General features: G+C 34.1%; 1 protein-coding gene across 1 annotated transcript in view; it reads left to right on the top strand.

Annotated features, from left to right (window-relative positions):
• The window catches only part of LOC134141993 (sodium channel protein type 1 subunit alpha), a 68,820-nt gene that overhangs the window by 35,170 nt on the left and 14,566 nt on the right, over positions 1-19,084 (top strand). Inside the window, exons 18-20 of the mRNA XM_062578657.1 lie at positions 1,293-1,447; positions 3,868-4,041; positions 5,525-5,647. Of these exons, the coding sequence (XP_062434641.1) occupies positions 1,293-1,447; positions 3,868-4,041; positions 5,525-5,647 (452 nt within the window). The remainder of the gene's footprint in view (positions 1-1,292; positions 1,448-3,867; positions 4,042-5,524; positions 5,648-19,084) is intronic.

Genomic DNA, 19,084 nt, shown 5'->3' with positions numbered 1-19,084 from the left:
AAAAAATCATAATCAGTGTAGGTAATAATCTAACTTCTTGCTGAGAACAGAAAATTCTGCCAGATCCTGCTAGAAACTGGCTATGCCAGTAAAAGACAACAGCAGTGTTTGGGTACGTGCCAAGATGCCTGTAGACCAAACTGATGAAAACTCAATTACTTATACAGATATGTAACAATATGATATAATAAGTCTGATATGATAGAGATTAAAATGCTCTAATCACAACTAGAACTGAGTAGTTAAAAGGTATATACAAGACAAACAGAAATAGTTGGCTTTGACGGGTAGCATTGTACATGAGATATGTCAAAAGTGAAAATATAAGAAAAGGATATCATTGATAAATCTGTTTAGGTCAGTATCACATATGGGATGTTAATCAAAGAGATAATGCTGGGATAGTCTGAAAAGCTGACTACAGACTCTAGGGTTGTCCTGGAACAGGGTGGGTGAAGTGAGGGGCTCTGTGATAATACTAGGCAAAGAGAAACACAAATGGAAAAAGCACCTTCATACTAGACCAGTATGAAGTACTAGCCCAGACAGAGTTTGGAAAATAATTGCTACCATCAGTGCTGGGAATGAATTATTTCTGGATGTGATAACAGAAAGATTTCTTTACAAATTTATGCTGCACTAGTAAGAAGTAATACTTCTACAGACTTGGCTTTGGTAAAGAAAATAACATTATTGATTGTAAGTATTTTCCACCTAAAAATAAATTAAAGAAGAAGCAAAATCAAGTTAGCAGGTTAAAGGCAAACCTTAAATAAATTAAGGGCACAAGTTAGAGAAGTCAGCTGGTACTGAAAAGCTCAGAACTCAGAAAGGGAGCTTAGAACTTATTCACACTATAAATACAAAAATTGTCTAATCCAATATCCTAAACAAGAAGAAAGTAGAACTGAATAACTCTTGCATATTACTATGTAAACCTACTTTAAATTTGGATGACATTTGCTAGTATATTTTTATCTCACATTTTGTAATTTGCCTTCATATTGCATGAACTTTATCTTTTTGTGTGTATCTTACTGAGCATTTGTTTAGTTCTTGATAAATAAATAATTTTTCTTATTCTTTCATTTAATTGTAAATTCTAATCGTCTCAGTGCTTAATTTTCTTACATTGAAAAAAAGGACATTTAGGTAAAATCTGATGGGTTTACTATATAGCACTGTTTGTGGAAAAGTAGTGGTTGTATCACTAACAGAATACATCATTAAAAGTGAAGCAATTCAGCAAAAATTCTCACTTTTGTTTTCTCAATATACATCTTTTTATAAAGGCTGTGTACGAAGGTTCAAGTGCTGTCAAGTAAGTGTAGAAGAGGGGAGAGGAAAACAGTGGTGGAACCTTAGAAAAACCTGCTTCAGGATTGTTGAACACAACTGGTTTGAGACTTTCATTGTCTTTATGATTCTCCTGAGTAGTGGTGCTCTGGTGAGTAAAATATGAACAAAGTATAATGATTTAATGAGTAAACTTAAAGGTTTGCTTTTCAAATATTGTTATAGCTTGGTTTTCTCCACTAGGAAAAAAACCCTGAAAAACTAAAAAACCCATAATTTCATGTCTTTAAAGGATGAGGGCTAAATTTTAGTTATGCTTTTGAAAAAGGGTAGAAAAAGTCTCTTTTCAACAATACGTTCAAAAAAAGAAAAAAATATAATTGATTAGAGGGTTAACTATATTCCTGAAAGAGATTGTGATATGCCTGAAGCAGGGAAAGTGGCACCATGCAGTACAAGAAGAGAACATATTTAACTTTATTATACAAATGTCCCTTCTAATTTCATCAGTGTTTATTGGCCTAACTCAGGAAAGAACCGTATCCCAAGAAAAAGAACACCTTGGAGGTAATTGTGTGGGTACAGACAGCTTATGCTGCCTTGCAAGAGCTGCAGCTGTTATGCAGCCTTAGAAATGTTGTGATGTGCTGGAAAAGCAAAAAAGATTAAAACTAAGTTTCTGTGATTATTGCTTTCTAACAATAAGAACTTACCATATATACTTCTAATCCAGCCTCTACCGAGTCATAGTCAAGTAGACTAAAGGGATATCTCTGCAAATGCAAAGTAACCAAACATCATGCTGTAAATTTAGCAAGATTGTGAAGGCAGAATAAAGAGAAGCCAACTTCAGTTTTAAACTATAAGAATAAAAGAAAGAAAGCCAATAATATATTAGTTTACAAATACAAATAATTACAAAAAATACAAAAACGGAAATGAATTGTTAAATAAAGCTGAGCCTAGATACATACTGAGCAGAAGTTTCTTAGGCAAACTATTTACCCTGAGATAACCTGTAGTATAGTTGGTATATACCCTGGTAGATGTGGTTACCCTTTAGTAGGTACCCTTTTAGGTTGCTACATTATAAAACAATAGTGCTTTGTAAAAGTGTATTAGAAACTTTACTTAGACTCCATCCAAAACTTTAAAATACTGTTAATGGTTAGCAATTTATGAATATACCCAGAGTTAGTTTTGGTTAAATCTATAACTAAATCTTTACTAATCTATAACTATTCAGCTTCTGTTTGGTCTAATATTGACATGTCAAATCAACAGCTTCTACTGAACACCATGTGCCTGCGAAACCCAGATCTAGGAGCATTGGGTCAGAGAGCAGACATACCTTTGCTGCCAAGGGCATTGTTAACTTAGCCTCTGGGACAATCTAAGCTATAAAATGGGAATGGTATCCACTAGTAGTTCCCATTTTTGTACGATGAAGTTGTTAGTGATTATGGGAGTCTCAGGTACAATAGTACCTGTTTCAAGTATCCAAAATTACTGACACAGATACTAATTTGATAATTGATGAACAAATACAAATCATTTGAACTTACAGGTGTGAAATGATTCAAAAGCAGACTGGGTAAAAATGAATGTTAGTATTTATAAATATCTGAATGTTTGCAAAGCCAGCAAATGATTCCAGTCCTTTCCAATAAAACCAACTTTTTTCTTCATATAAAAATAACTAAAGAAAATTTCTTGAAGGATGGGAATAATTTCTGAAAAGCATAAGTTGTATATTTGAATAGCTTCTTTTTCAAATATCTAAAAATGAAAACACACAATACTGTCTAAATGATATTAAATGATATCTCAATGAAAACATAAAATGCTGTCAAAAAGTTAATCAGTAATTTTAGGTATCATCTCCTATAATGTGAGAAATACCCTGGTATTATATTTACCTACACAGGTAGGTAAAAGAAATATATTTCTTAGTAAAGAAAGAACTTGCTTTATGATTTATTACCTACAGTTTTCAAAAAACAGCAGGACTTAAAAATAGAAACTATATTGTCATTGTTTTTGTCATGAAAATTTTACAGCCATGGCCCTTAATTTAAAAACTTGATCTGCCTGAATACAAACCAGCCAATTTCACTAGAATTCAGTTCAGGCATATCACTTTGCAGAATCATAGAATCATAGAATGGTAAGGTTGGAAGGGACCTCTGGAGATATCTAGTCCAACCCTCAGCATAGCCCTGTATGGGGACTGAACCCATGACCTTGGCATTAGCAGCACCATGCTCTAACCACCAAAACTGAGTAGCATAAACAACCTGTTATTCAGCAATAAAAAGATCAGTGACTAATGAAGCTGTGGCTGGGTTGCTGCTTCTTCCTGCTGTGAGCTGAAGAATACAACTCCATAGGGAAAAAGAGCGATACAAGCTGAGTTAGCAGAAAAGGAAACATGAGATAAAACCCATACTACCATGTGTTTTCTTGAAGAAAGACCTTAATTTTTTTTTTTCTGTTGCAAGTGCCCACAACCTAAACTATGTGCAGTAACAAAATGGAATAACAAATATTTTTGAATGTTCTTGCTTATAGGCATTTGAAGACATATATATTGAACAGCGCAAAACTATCAAGACCATGCTGGAATACGCTGACAAGGTCTTCACTTACATCTTCATTCTGGAAATGTTGCTAAAGTGGGTAGCCTATGGCTATCAAACATACTTTACTAATGCCTGGTGCTGGCTGGACTTCCTGATTGTGGATGTATGTAGCATATTTCCTCAGTGTTATTATTATATTTTATCTGCTTTATATTACTTTATTTGCAATTATAATATCTATGTATACTAACTAATTTACTGTTCAATTTAAAAACCAAGGTAGACGATAGTAAAAATTCCATAGTTCACTGTCTTTTACTTTACACTTGCAACACTGTCTTCCTATATCACAGAGTAAGAAGGACAGGAAGATGTTCTGCTATAACACTGTAGATCTCTAAGCAGTTAGAAAGAGTATATAACCCAGCACTGCAGCTGAGAGGTTGTGCTGTCCCCTCTTCTGCTACTGGTTGCTAGTTCCTTCAGATCCGCTTTCTCTCTCTCTGTGGTCTAAACAACATCCAGCAACATGATGAACCAGATCAGACATTTCTCTGAATTAAGACCTCCATGGGAAAGAAATGACTATCATGTCCACAGATTTCAGCATGTGGCTGAATGAAGTTTTTTAAAGGAACGGAAGATGAAGCTGTAGAATTGGTGGTGTGGCTTACTCAGTATTAGAGTCCCATAGGTGTTACTGAACTTACAATGTGCACAGCTTTGTTTGAAATCAGGCTCATTGGTCTTTCTAGCAAGCAATAGTTATAACTTTACTGTGCTGAGAATGGTGGGATACCATTTCTTGATGTATTGGTCCAATTATAGATAAAGAATTTAAAAGTTAATGTCCTAAGTATAGTTCTTTGAGCAAACCCTTAATGTACAGAAATACGTGGTGTTTCTGCAACCCGTGACCTTCTGTGTCTGAAACTAGAATATTTTATTTTACATAGTTACAAAAGCAAAACTATTGTCTTTATTTTTTTAAGATAAGAATGTCTTGTAAAACTTACAGGAAAACAAATATTAAACAAATTCAAATTTAAAATTATAATTAATTTTGTCCTGATTTGAATGACTTAAGAATGGACATGGTAATGGTAAATGGTCTTACTTCTTAAGCGGTTAATGAACCAAAGAATTACTAAAAATCCAAGGGACTTTGACTGTGTTCCCAGCATATAAGGGCTAATCAAATAAAATTGAGCTTTGTTTTATGACTGGTGTTGACAACCTTTGTAATTTGTGTATGTTATACATTAAATATATATGAGATTCAACATTAAAAATACAATTAAAAATAGAGAAAAAGTAAGTTCAGCACCTAAATCAATAAAAAGAAAAGATTAATTTCATTTGCTTTTGAGGGTCTAAAATGTCCTCAAATCACCAGCAAAATAAAATTGCAAAGTATTAATGTTTCCAGATATTATTTATCTGTTAACTTATGGCATTCCTGTTCATTTATTTATTTACCTATCCTACTCTTTTTTCTTATTACTTCTTTTTTATTGAAGAGATTTCCTGTTCTTGAAGAAAGTGGTGCAAAATTAGATTCTGCTAAAGAAGTTTGTATCTCACATTTATGGTATGTGAAGTAGTATGTACAATATAGTAATTTTTACTTTCCTGTTTTCATATAGGTCTCTTTGGTTAGCTTAACAGCAAATGCATTGGGTTACTCTGAGCTTGGTGCCATTAAATCCCTTAGGACACTAAGAGCTTTGAGACCTCTAAGAGCTTTGTCACGATTTGAAGGCATGAGGGTAAGACAACATGAAAGAATCTGGAATTATGCATGCATACAAAGAATCATGCATGCAGAATAAGGAATGACAAATCCATGCAGAAAGGCTGCACTATCTCTTTATCTATTGCATACCTTTTACTAACAGATAAGCAAAAAGCTTCATCGGTTCACCTAAATCTATATGCAGTAATATCACATAAAAGTTGTGTTCTTCAAAGTTACTTTACTTTCTAGCCAATCTCAGGAGTTTTTCATTTAAGGCTTTGAAATTACCAACTATGAACTCTTTTAACACATTCTTAATAATGAATAAAATGTAACAGGGTTTTAATTTTTTACTGATCGCAATACTTATGCAGGAATCTAAATTAGCATTAATTAATAAATGTATTTTCTGTTACTTCTTCAAATCTTCCATTTTTCCTTATATTTGATAAATTAACTTTGTCTATCCCAGCCAGCTGAATTTTACTAGATCACACCAGAGATATAGTCATACTAGCTAGTGGTTTAAATCTATTTCTGAGTTTGGCTGACTTTAAAAATAAAAATAAATCAAATGATTTGATTTCTCTATGAAATTACTCGTTTGTAAAGTAAGTGGATTCTTACTTCAACAAAACTCCAATTATTCAATATTTAATACAAAGTATATAAGGTTATTCATACTTATTCTGAGTAGCTTAGAGCCCTGCTTACTTACATTTCACACATGAAAGCATTTTAACTGTTTTTTCATTTGTCTGTGCCTTCTGTTCCCTAAAGCCACTGAATACAAACTAACTCTGTATGCATGTTATTGAACTATGTTTTAGAGAATGCTTTTTTCTACTTCATGGAAACATGAGAGGAAACAGTGTGCTAATGAATTTCAAAAGTCATGTATAATCTAATGAAATTGTCTACAATATAGTGTCTGAACAGTTCTGAGATATAAATACCAGCTTAATGAAATCAAATTCAGATTCTTAGAATTCAGTTCCTTAAATTGTATCCATCAGGTTGCATATCTCTCCTTCAGAGTGCATCAGAAAAAATATTGCTAAAGATGATTACTAGATTAATTAAATTCAGTTTCATCTAACAGTTTGACTTTTAACACTTTTCTCATCATTTGAAATTGATGAAATGATAATTCAGCAGGGTAAGAGCTGGTCAAATACTACAGAGCATATGAGCTTTCATTTAAGTTTAGAATGACTATTTGATTTACCCCTTTTCTCTTTATTTTTGTACTTACTGTTTGTGAACATTCAGATAAATGTGTTTTTTGTACAGACAGATGTTTGGGAAATTGCTGTCAGTTTTACTTCTAATAACTTCCTGGATCAGCTGCAGGAAGACTGTGAGACTAATATAAAAATTACACAGGGACAAGCAATACACCTCTTTAGATGATGTTGGAAAAAGCAGAAAGATAAGAGAAGATAATGTCAGTTACCTAATGAAACTAGAAAGATAATGTTGAAACTGATTGCTAAATGTTTAATTCAACTCTCTGTATCCTCACATGATTTCCTTAGTAAATCTTTCTACTTAAAAAGAATCAGGATATTCATGTTCAAAGAAAGGTATCTGTTATCTGAGATCTGTTTATTGCTTTCCTTTATAAAAAGTTTTTCTCTCTGAAAAACTACAAAACTATGCCAAATGCCCAGTCATACAGCAGAAGCTCACCTATGCAACATGAGTAATTCATGAGCAGCACATCACACCAGAATCACAGACAAGCCGGAAAAGGCAAAAAGGGTTGTTACAGCTCTGTCCTAAAAAGTTAATGATAATCAGTGAAGTACCTGAGCTAAGTCACTTAACAAATCTGGTCAACTGGATAGATCTTATCCTCACTGTGAATTACATGCAATTCTGAAGATCATTTTTCCACAGCACTTGGCAAACATTTACAGTAACAGTGTATTCAGAGAGATTAGTATTAGTTTATGAATGACTCTCAAACAGTAAAAAGGTTCAGATAACAAATGGTAATAAATAATTGACCAACTCATGATAAGACTATTGCCATATCAAGTTACAGTCCTCCAGCAACTTAGTTCATTTCATAAAAGTCCATAAAAAAGATTCTTTTATCTGCCAGAAGGAAGTGAAAATAAACCAACCTCTTTGCTTACTTATATTGCTTATACCTACATTGACCTGTGGCAAAACAAGCTGAGGTTTTTTTTATTCAAAATGTATTCATAATTTTATGATTTTTGCCCCATGTTCAAAACTCTGAAGATTTTGTCTTGAAAACATAAGCGATCAAATGTATTCCAAAAAATCGCCTATATGTAAGATGCTCTGTATCATTTTGGAAAATAAGAGGGTAATTTCTCAGGAACTTTAAATTGATGCAGTTTCATGATTTTATTAAGAAATGACAGTATACAGAAGTTTTGAATCAGACACTTTCTTTTTCTTAAATAATTTTACAATTCTGGTAAATTAAAAGAATACAGCTTCTTACATAATCAGTAAATACTAGTAACTGTTGTCTCTAAATATGAAACATACTTCACTTTTTAAATCATTATATAGTCCACAGTTACAAGTTAATTTTGCAAATACATTGTTTAAAGAGTGGGTTAAACAAATCCTCTTCATGGAACCAACATAGGATGTATGAATCATTTGTACCAAAACAGATATAAGTGGTTCATAGCTTGTGCTTGCTCTAAGTGAATTTTGCCATGCTAAGGGCATTTAAAATATCTGCTAATATACTGCATTCTGAGAAATTTTAGTACTTTCTATAATGAATCTCAAAACCAACTCCACTCAGATGCTGGAAGGCAAAGTAAAGAATTGCTTTCATTTAATTCAAATATCTATCATAGGGTTTATATTCTTATCTCAATTAATGTATGTACTGAGCAGAACTATCTGCAAACTGAGATTTGAATATAGCCATTGCTTTTTGTTTAGCTTTTTAGTACTTGCAACATAATGCTTTTGCGCTAGTTCTGAATTGGTATGCTACTTGTAAATGTAGAATACTGAATATACATTGCTTTGCTGAATTAGAGAATTAAGTGACAATAACGCATGCATTTGTGTGTAATTTCACAAAATAAAGCATGTCATGCCGTGCTTGATTTATTTATTAGAGAAATAGTAGAAGGCAGCAAACAATCTGAAAACCACTTGCACTTTCAGTTTTGCATGCCTTATGCATATTTCTGGCTGATGGCTTTAAACACTTACTGTATTTCAAATTTCCAGTCCAATTTCATAACATGTAAAACTAAATTAGAGTATTTGATGTCTTAAATATCCTCTAAAATTCAACAGATTCCTTTGATTCCCTTACGAGGAAAGCGATAACGAGACATTTTCAAGAGTTCTCCAAACTTCATTAGTAGGAAAACAACAATTTCTCATATGATTCGTTATAAAACATAACATCAAGTGCCTGTCATTACAGATTCATGACTAATAACAAGCTATATATTTCTATTTCATATAGGATAACCTTTCTTCAACTGGGATGGGGTGGAGCACTGGTTCCTCCCCTTATCTATATTATGGGTACAGTATTTCCCCCTTTTCTACACTTAATATTTACAGTGTGACAAATCACTACATTGTGTATTTAATTTTAGGAAGGAGATATCTTTCTGGAGAATCTTAGTAACAGCAGTGTTAGTTTATACAGTCACCCTATCTTAATTGCTTTCAATCTCTGAAAATAATCATTTGAAATTTCTAATGTTACAAAAGTAACATGAAAACTTTTGAGAAAATCAGGATGGTTATTTTGAATTATCTGAGTTCCTTTTGCACAAGAAAGGTATTTCAGCTGCTTTTAGATTTTCAGATACTCTTTTACTGATAAAAAGTGTTTTTCTTTTTAACTAAAAATCTAGCTTTTAGAGTGTTTTTGAAAGATCTGTGCTTTACTCTGTTACTCAGTTTATAGTTACAAACATTTGAAAATATCCCATCGAATAAATTTTGAACATTATTTATAATACCATAAATGATACTGTGATCTGAATAATCACAAGTACAGATATTTATATAATTGTGGTTTAAATCTTTACAGAAACTTTTAAACTCATATACGTTACTTAAGTAAATCACTCTAAGTATTTTTATATCACATAAGACATCGTATGGCATCCTTATTCCTTAGAATCTCTCTCGCAGCATCACACTAGTTCAAGTAGAAAGGAACTGAGCAGATAAAGGGAAGAAAGTTATGAGAAAATAGGACATTCAGGGAGTTGTAAATACTTACTATTGGCCTTCAGTCTTCATTGTGATAGGAACTGGTCTGTGTTGGAAATTAATGTTTATAATTTTCATTGAAAATCCAGTAACTTTCTGAGCATTATTTTTATAGCATCTTCTTTGGAGTTTAGAAAAGTTATGCGAGAGAAATGTTGGTGATTCAAAAATTTGCGTTCATTATCATATCTTTAGGGAAAAAAAGATCTTTGACTATACCGTTCGCAAGCACCAGCTGCAAGAGGATATTGCTTGTGCAGCATTCTTTTATAGCTTCAGTGTAAATGCTGCATCAATATAAACATGATTCACTGTAAGGTTAGCATCTTTTGTCACAGTTATGAATTGTATATTCACTCTCAAGATTAAGTTCTGCTAGTTTCCCTTACATTTATAAAGAAATATATTTTGCTGAGTGATGTTATTCACTACTTCCGAGTGTTAAGGAAAGTCTACAGGAAGCCTATGTTTCCTGAAACACAAAATTTACCAAATTCAGTGTAAAAAGACTTTGTGTATAGATGTTCATAAATCAAAAAGGAAATATTTTAGGATTTTGAGATTTTTCTTAGACTATACTTCTTCAATTAGAAGAGAACTTCTGAAGGAGTTCCTTATATAATTGAAACATGATTTTTGTCAAGATGTATGTTTGTTTGTTGTAGCTCGAAAGAAATTTCTTACTTTTAGGATCACAATGTAATGAAATTTTTTAAGAGATATATAATATAGTTTATACTTTTATTAGCATTTTTAAAGGCAAAATAAAGGAAAATATATTTATGCAACAGCAAGAGGAAAATGTTATTTTTTCACTACATCCAGTGAAATTTAAAGTTATTGTTCCTGCATCTGTTAATTATTCTGTTTTGACGTTCACATGTGTTAACAATATTTATGGGTTTTCTCATATAACCACTGCCATGTGATGCACTGCTTGGCAGATAATTACTATCTTTCCTCATACAGTATGTTAAATAATATCTTTTCCTATATTATGTCTTGAAAAGTATTTTGTCATATGCTTGATCTCTGGTAAGAAACAGAATTAAAGTTGCTCTAGGAACCCCAGTATCTCATTAAATGTAAAAGTGTAGTTTGTTTTTAGTAGCCTGTTCATGAATAAAAAAGGGTACCGCAGGCATTCTGCAAAGTCAGCCATGCTTGTACAACAAGCAAGTAAGGAAAAGTGGAAATGACCACGTTGACTTGCTCAGAAAGCCATTTTCTTTTCCTCTGAGATCTTTTGTCTCTTGCTTCAACTTTGTATTTCACTGTTGTTAAGACTAAGTTGTTCCTCCTTGTCAAGGTCTCTCCGATCCTTTCCATCTGCCTGTCTTATTCTTTGCATATTCTCAGTTAACTCCAAAGCTTTTTTCTATTTGCTGCTCTAAAAAGTAGATTTCTTATAATTTTCACCCCATGTCCTTAACACAGTCTTCATTTTAGTCAGAAAACTGAAAACTTTGTCATAAATCTTGTCATTTAATGCTCAAATTTTCCAGTTGTTTCATGTCAGCTGTTTCACGTGCCATTTCGAAGACTTTGACACATGCATTCATTTCCTTCATGGTCTCTTTCGTGAAAAAACTTTCCGTGATAATTTTCTTGATTTAAATAACATTCTATTTTCACTGTTGTTACTTCCTTTTACATACTTTCTTTTTTGTACATTTTACTGGTACTGAATTAAGGATAAAAGAATTAGTTTGCTCAAATAAGCTTGGAAAAGATTTGTCTCTTCCCTTGCTTCTAACTGTTATAAACATTCTTCTAATTTTTTTTCCTAGGCTTGCATAATCGCAGCTCACATACTTAAGAATAGATTATATGGAGATACATGGCATTAACAAAAACTATGTAGCAAAGGTGAATTCACAGCAAAACTCTATTTCTTTTACTACTGAATATGCACTTTTTAACGCTAAATTCCATGAAATAGCTCTAATTTTTGATTGGAGGATACAGAGAAGACGAAGATCCTCTTCTTAGGTGTGTGCAGCACTAGCACAAAAGGCAACGGGCACAAGTTGGAACACAGGCAGTTCTCATTAGGCAGGATTTTTCTTTCTTTCTTTTTCTTTTATTTTTCTAACCATGAGGTAAATAAATAGTGGAACAGGTTTTTCAGAGACACTTGGGAATCTCTATCCTTGGACGTGTTCAAGACTTGAGTAGACAAGTCCCAGAACAACCTGATCTTTTATACATGCTTTGAGTAGGAGGTTAGATTAAAAAAATCAGTAACTATCAGATTATAGATTATAAATTCATACAAACGTGGTTCATCACCCTGATTTCTGTTTGTGAGAGACAAGTTGGAGAATTTCTCACAGAAAATCCTTTAAGATTTTATACTGGAGAGTAATTTACTGGAAATGAGAAGCTTTTAACAACTTGAATGAAACCACACTTTTAGAGTCACCATACGTTCTCTCCTCAGTCATTATTTGGAAGATGTCAAGCAGACTACACTTCCTCTCACAGAGGTATCTAATTCCCATCCTCTGTTGCCTCTATGTCCAGCTCATGTCTGGTCATCATATATATGCTGCAATCTTCCCAATTTCTTATTACATCTGAGGATGTATTACTTCCATCCTAAAGTATCAGTTCCAACCTACACAATGAGAAACTATATGATTTTGAGATGCCTGATTAAATCACAGATTGGCATATAAAACAAGCAAAAGACCATCTCTCTCTCTCTGTAAAGACACCTTATCTTTTTCCAAATTTTTTATCAGATAATAAAACATATCTGATGATGCAAATGAGGACAGAATGAGGGAAGAATATTATCTTTGAATAAAAATTCCCATCTACGTTACCACTGTGGGACAGTACATACACTTTATCACTTCAGCACAAAGAACTTTTAATCCTTATCTATCTAATGTTTTTACTCTGCAACTGAGAGGAACTAAGCTCCTGCTGAGCCCTCCCTCATCCACTTTATAAAACGTCATAGGACACATGAGGGAAGGTAGACCATGAGTAAGGCTGCTGCCCTCCCATGATACTGCAGAGACACACATTTCCCTGTTTTTTCAAACCAGCACTATAAATACACAAAGGGAATGTGCACTGCACTACCTGCACATGTTTACTTTGCATGTATACACTTTGAAAAATGAGTAGTTACTGATAAATTATTTGAGCCTTTTTTTTTTCTTTTCTCTCTTCTTTTTTTTAAGAAAACAGGTTGCTCCCAAGTGTCAGGTTTACTGAGAAAACAGTACTTCTATTTTTCAAACTTTGAGGGATTTTGAAACAGTAGAAGTTCATATGCCACTCCTGCTTTACCACTGAAGTGCCAGTTCTTTGAAATTCATACCTTGTTTTAAATCGTCTCCTATACACTAATTTTTAGATTCCAGTTCTTAAGTTTAAAGAGGACAAAATTCTGTGTTCTTCTGTATGCATCTGTACGCTTATGTATAAATCATTGTGTTTGGAGTAAACTGTCAGCAGAAATCTTGAATTGATTTTAATGGCTATAATTCATTGTTTCACAAGTCAAATCTATCTCCTACCTGGCTAAAATTATTTTGGTAGAGAATGTTTACACATTACTTAGGGACAGCACATTGCTGATATCATTTCAGTGCTGCCACAAGATGTTGTCATGATAAAAATGAACTCAAATAGTTATCATCTGGCCATCTTCCAACTGAATTATTTTAAGGATTTTGCACTTTTTAATTTGAATTATTTAAATGTTTAAGCTCACCTGCACCATTGTTAACTTGAGCACAAACCTGGATACAAGCAAACATCTTCACTACAGTGGTGGATGGTCTGATAACTGATGAAATTTATTTTTGCTGAGATTTCTTTCTGTTGATTTTGTTTGTTGATTACGAATTTGCCCTGCAAGTGCATGCATTTCCTCTTTTTACTTAACAAATCAAATAAGAATTTGCACATTTCCTAAGGTACTTCTCTTCTAGAAATCTAGTGCTCTGTTTTACATCACACTACACATCTACAAGGTTCCAGATTATCCTTATCTATATAATTTGAGTAGTGAAAAGCCAGAAACCACCATGCCACCTCTGAACCCCAAAGTATGAAAAGATAACAATGAGATACTCTGCAAGAGAGCTTCAGGAAATTCCCCATTCTTCATAAACACAATTATGAGAAGAATTTCATCCTGGAGACTGAGGAGCCATTCGAGTATTTTTTGGAAGGTATTTAAAGAATTCTTGGGACCTTCTGCTTTATATCTCTACATTACCTCTTGCATTTCTCATTACCTTTCAAAAGGGGTTTTCAATAGGTTGATTCATGTTTTGAATTTGGATTTACTGTGCAATTTGTTTTGGATATTTGGATTTACTGTGCAATTACCAAAAGTCTTCCCCCCCCCCCCTTTGGAAAACACCATCTGTAAATTGAAAAATTCCTATTGCATATTTCTGACCTAGTTCAATTGGTACATGTACCCATGTTTAGTGATGAGTAAATTAGAAAATGAACAGTATACATATGATAGAGGATGAGCTCTGGTAGGAGAATTCATGAGACAGTGAAAAAGAGGTCAGTTAAATTTACATGAAGGAGAGCCATACATTGAATTCAAGCTACTGGACAGCTGATGTCATTGTGTTGGTGCTTGGCTAATGAGTGACACACTGGTGGTATGCTTATGCATAATAAAAATAAATCAGCTGATGGGCTGAGCCACTTCAAGCTGTTGATTCATGAACGCAGAGAGCAGGAGGTGATAGCTTTCAGGACAAAGATTAGTTCCAATGATTCTTTGCTTTGGCCTACCAGATAGCACCATCTTTTTGATGCAGATACAGGCTTTCTCTATGGTCTTACTCAGATGTGCTTTTGATCTCCGGACTAGGAAAGTTACTGTATTCGTTTTGTCTTTTCCTCCATTGCCTCAACTCAGCCATATTTGAAGACCTGTAGTTACCCCAGTGCCTACTTCCTGGTCAAGTCAGTGTGGTTTCAGCATCTTCTAACCTTCTTATTGTGAAGTCCCCAAATAATTTATCCATTGTTCTACGTGAACATGCTAAACTCAGATCACGGATGTCATCTGAGCCTCTATTCCTTTCCACTCCTTGCATGACTACTTACTCATTCCAGCGTCTTACCTCTGTGACAGGCCAAGCATAAAAAACAATGGGCCAAGCGTATAAACCAATGGCTACTTGCTCACTACATCATCTGTCTTCATGCTCTCTCTGAGAGATTTATGTACCTCTGGACATTGGCCAGGTGAGCAGAAGAGATCTGTGATCTTATGGCAATGTTCTTATGTTATATTTGTTCAAGACTAGGCAAGACTTAGAAGTCACTCTCAAATCCCACCCAAGGCAATTTCAGAGGCTCATTTGAGTCATAATAGATTTTCTTTCCTAATGCTAGTTATACGATTGCCAAACTCTCTCTGCAGCCTAGGAACAGGTGGGTCTTCAGCCTTTGTACTGCTGAGAGACATGAAGGGCTTTTTGTAAAATGCACTGCAGGAAGTCTATGACTGCATGACTATGCAGACAGTCACTTAAAGAGAGAGAAACTCTTCATCTCTGAGATATGTGTATTCAAGCCTACTCTTTCTTCTTCTTCTTTTAAATTATTGAAGGTTTTCTTAGGCTGTCTAAGCTAGTAAGGAATTGCATATGGGAGGAACATATCCCACACTTGTTATAGTCATTTACTAAGCATGCAGAGAAGACAAAACTTGCTTTCATCCATAAAGGTACAGCTGAAGTAAAAATTGTTTCACTTTCCATGCTTCTGTACATCTTATTTAAGAAAGTATGTACAGAAAAAAAAACTGAGGAATCATAACAGTTTAATAACCTTTCTAGCCTTCAATAAATAGGCTCCTTCAGAGAACTGAGATACGAGATCAAATTTTTGGTGAACATCTTTATTTAGATTATAAAAATATAAGCTGATGACTCCCAAAGTGGAAGCAAATGAAGTAGACAGTTTTTCATTTTTATCACAAAGAACATTCCAGACTTAATCCTATAATCTTTCTTTTTACTTAAAAGATGGTAGCTTCCTTCTCTTTCATACCAGGGACAAAGAGTTTGGAACTTCTGTAAAGAAGCTACAAATTTTACTGACAAAATTGTTAAGTACTGCTAAAGATTGTTCCAGGTTTATTTACAGATATCAGGAGGCCTTGATATATCCATTAATCAGATGTAATGTCAGAGTTCCTAGGAAGCCTGTAGTTGCTGAGATGCTAGGAGCTATTGAAACTGTTTTGCTGTGAGACCTATAATTCAGTTGCATCTATGAGACTCATTACATGCTTTAGGTCCTGTCGTATAGCAAGGCTGAATCTAATAATACTTCCTTATAACCTACTTATGTAGCAGGGATAAACTGTTAATTTGCATATTCCAGTGCACATTCCTCATGCTATGCATCTAAACATGCTGTCTTCTTTGGTCAGCAGTCTAAAAAAAAGATACAAACAACAACTAACTGAACTACCAAATTGGATTGGCATAGTTTCAGGTCAGCTAGAAGATTAGACATACAGCTAGCATCACAGTAATTCTTGAATCTTACATACATATCTGACGCTTGGAAGATGAACGTTATGGAAGTCTAAACAAAAAAAGCTGTGTAAATGTATATGAGATAGTGCTTTCTTCTTAGAAGAGTCATTATGGTTTCCCACATTTTTTTTTTTTCTGGATAAATACTGGCTGAGACTTAAGATCTAGATTCCACTTGACTTTGCAGGTGTCAGATGTTGCTTCTCGCTGTTACTTACTGCCATTCCCTATACTTGAGGCCATAGAAAGGTGAATGCGCAGACTCAGCTTGCTCACTCAAATGAACCTGGCATACACCATCCCCAGCCCTGAGGGAATGCATAGGTAATTTTGAAAGGAAAACCCTGAAAAAATCTTTTTCCAACTTATTTGCATTCAATTCAATATCAAGGAATAACAGAAAATAGACCAAAGAGAACAGCCCCTTAAAAATTACATTTAGGATCACATACATTTGATCTAGATTTGAAGAAAGAGCAAAAAAAAATGAAGTTCTCAACTCATTTCCAACAAGATGAGACTGGCAGGTTTTTATTTGTTAAACTGTTTAACTGATGAAGAAATGCTACTTGACTTCTCTTCTGCATTCAGTTCACTTTTTAATTGGTTCTCTTTTTTTGATGTCCATTTGCAGTAACTTATGTGTGAAGGTGTTGTGTTTGTATATGTATGGGTGCCTTCTTGGTATTTATTATGTAAGATAATATCCTTATTATCCTAATATACCTCAGGTGTTCCCGAATACAACACAGAAAATGTAAATAAATAAAAAAAAACACTGAAAAAGTGATTGCCTCTAACTGTACATGTTGAAGAAATGAAAGGCTTCTTCCCAAAGTGGACAAAGTGGACTTAACAGTGAGGCCCGTAGCATCTGACCAGCATGTAAAAATCCAGTTTTACATTGTACATAGGTAGGGCAGAAGCTTAACACTGGTGCAAAAAGAATAAACAAAACCAAAACAAAAAACACAAACAGAAAACAACTTCTAAAAGTTTTAATTTTCTTTTCTTCTTTTCTTAAAAAACCTTCCAGGGGGACTGGATAGCTCAAGGGGTTGGTAATAGGATACAGAGCCTTTCATCTCTAGGTCACCAGTTCGCATCCAGGCCAGGTCAGTAGTGACCAAAAATTGTTACCATTTGATGGGTATTCAGTGACCTATATGAATTAAGTTGTTGGAACCGTTGGTGGAACAGTTGCTGGAAGCTGTTCAGTTCTTATATAAGAACATGTGGCTTCTTTCTTTGACAGTCTCAGTAGAGAGACTGCACTATGTGTTCATCTGAAGATGTGAGACACTTTGATGGCATTTTGTAGAAATCTTTCCTTCTACAACTATTATCAAAACTGTTGTAACAACTACTGTAGCTGTTAGTATTCTGCTGCCTGTTCTGGATCTGTGCTGTGGTCCAATGGATCTCAGGGTTGTTAATAAGGTAACTGCCACAGGCATTCAATTTATACAGCAAAACCATTCTTTACTGTGAGTGCACGTATCCTTAATTTATTAGAGTTGTGTGAATAAATCCCCATCTTCCTCTCTTGACATTTCTATTTTCAGGTTTCTCATTAAGACAAAACAGATGAATCTCAATCCATATAATGCATCGTGAACAGGATACAGGCACTAGCTGGCCTAGAATTTCAAAACAGCAATACCATAATGCAGTGACATAGATCAGGTCAGACTAAGAATAAATTCCAGAATCATTCCTAATTTTTATGTTGTTCTCAATTTCATCAACATAAATAGCAACATATTTATTCCCCCCTACTGGATAATAAGACAAGATTTCGCTCAGTCCTTTGAGACTGGGATTCTTATGTTCAGACCTTATTAGCCTTTTTAAACAAAAATTTTAATAAATGTCTAGCTTATGCACACATGACTTAAATACTTCACATTTTCTGTAATAGAAATCTCAACAATGCAAGCATGCTTCCTTTAAAGTTACCATCAAAACTAGAAGCTGCCGTTAAAAGTTAAATCTTTAAACATTCAGGTTTTTATAAATGAGAGGATAATTCTCTGTTACAGTAAGCTCCCATTTCAACCCTCTGGCAATAGAGGAGGTCCTTAAAATGAGAAGCGATTACACCCTGAAAATAACATTTCTATCTAAGATCTTTAAACAGGTCCTAAATCCTGACCATAACATTTGGGAGGAGGAGGGTGCTGAGTGACAAGTAACACTGCCACAACACTCTACTTCCAAAGGCCTTCAAGAGGCTGTGAAATACAGGTAGTAAGACCGAGCAGCTTTGACCTTGCTGGAAATCATATTGACAGTGGGGAAGATTCCTGCATGCTGCAGAAAGCAGGGCCAGCAAAGATGGAATAAGACACGTTAATACACCCCAAGTACCCACCCCAATCCATTCCTGCCTTACTGCAGGGATTGGATTACTGAGAAACAGACCCCTAGTATATATTTTATTTGTATTCCTACAAGGTCATAAGGTTTTACAGAGAAGAAAATAAAATTTAAAATAAAATGCAACTAGTAATGGAGAGATCTGGTTTTGGATATTTAAGAGTGATTGCTCAGCTGTTCAGCCAAGTAGATACCACAAAAGTTTTAGTAGATCTGACAGACACATGCAATTACTATATCTCTTAGAAAATATATTTTTTCTATGTAAGTAATTATTGACCTCTTGCCTACAAGGGACT

This window comes from Rhea pennata, chromosome 6 (assembly GCF_028389875.1).
Source record: "Rhea pennata isolate bPtePen1 chromosome 6, bPtePen1.pri, whole genome shotgun sequence".
NCBI lineage: Eukaryota > Metazoa > Chordata > Aves > Rheiformes > Rheidae > Rhea > Rhea pennata.
The sequence above is the reverse complement of the archived record's forward strand: the minus strand, read 5'-3'. Positions and strand labels throughout refer to the sequence as shown.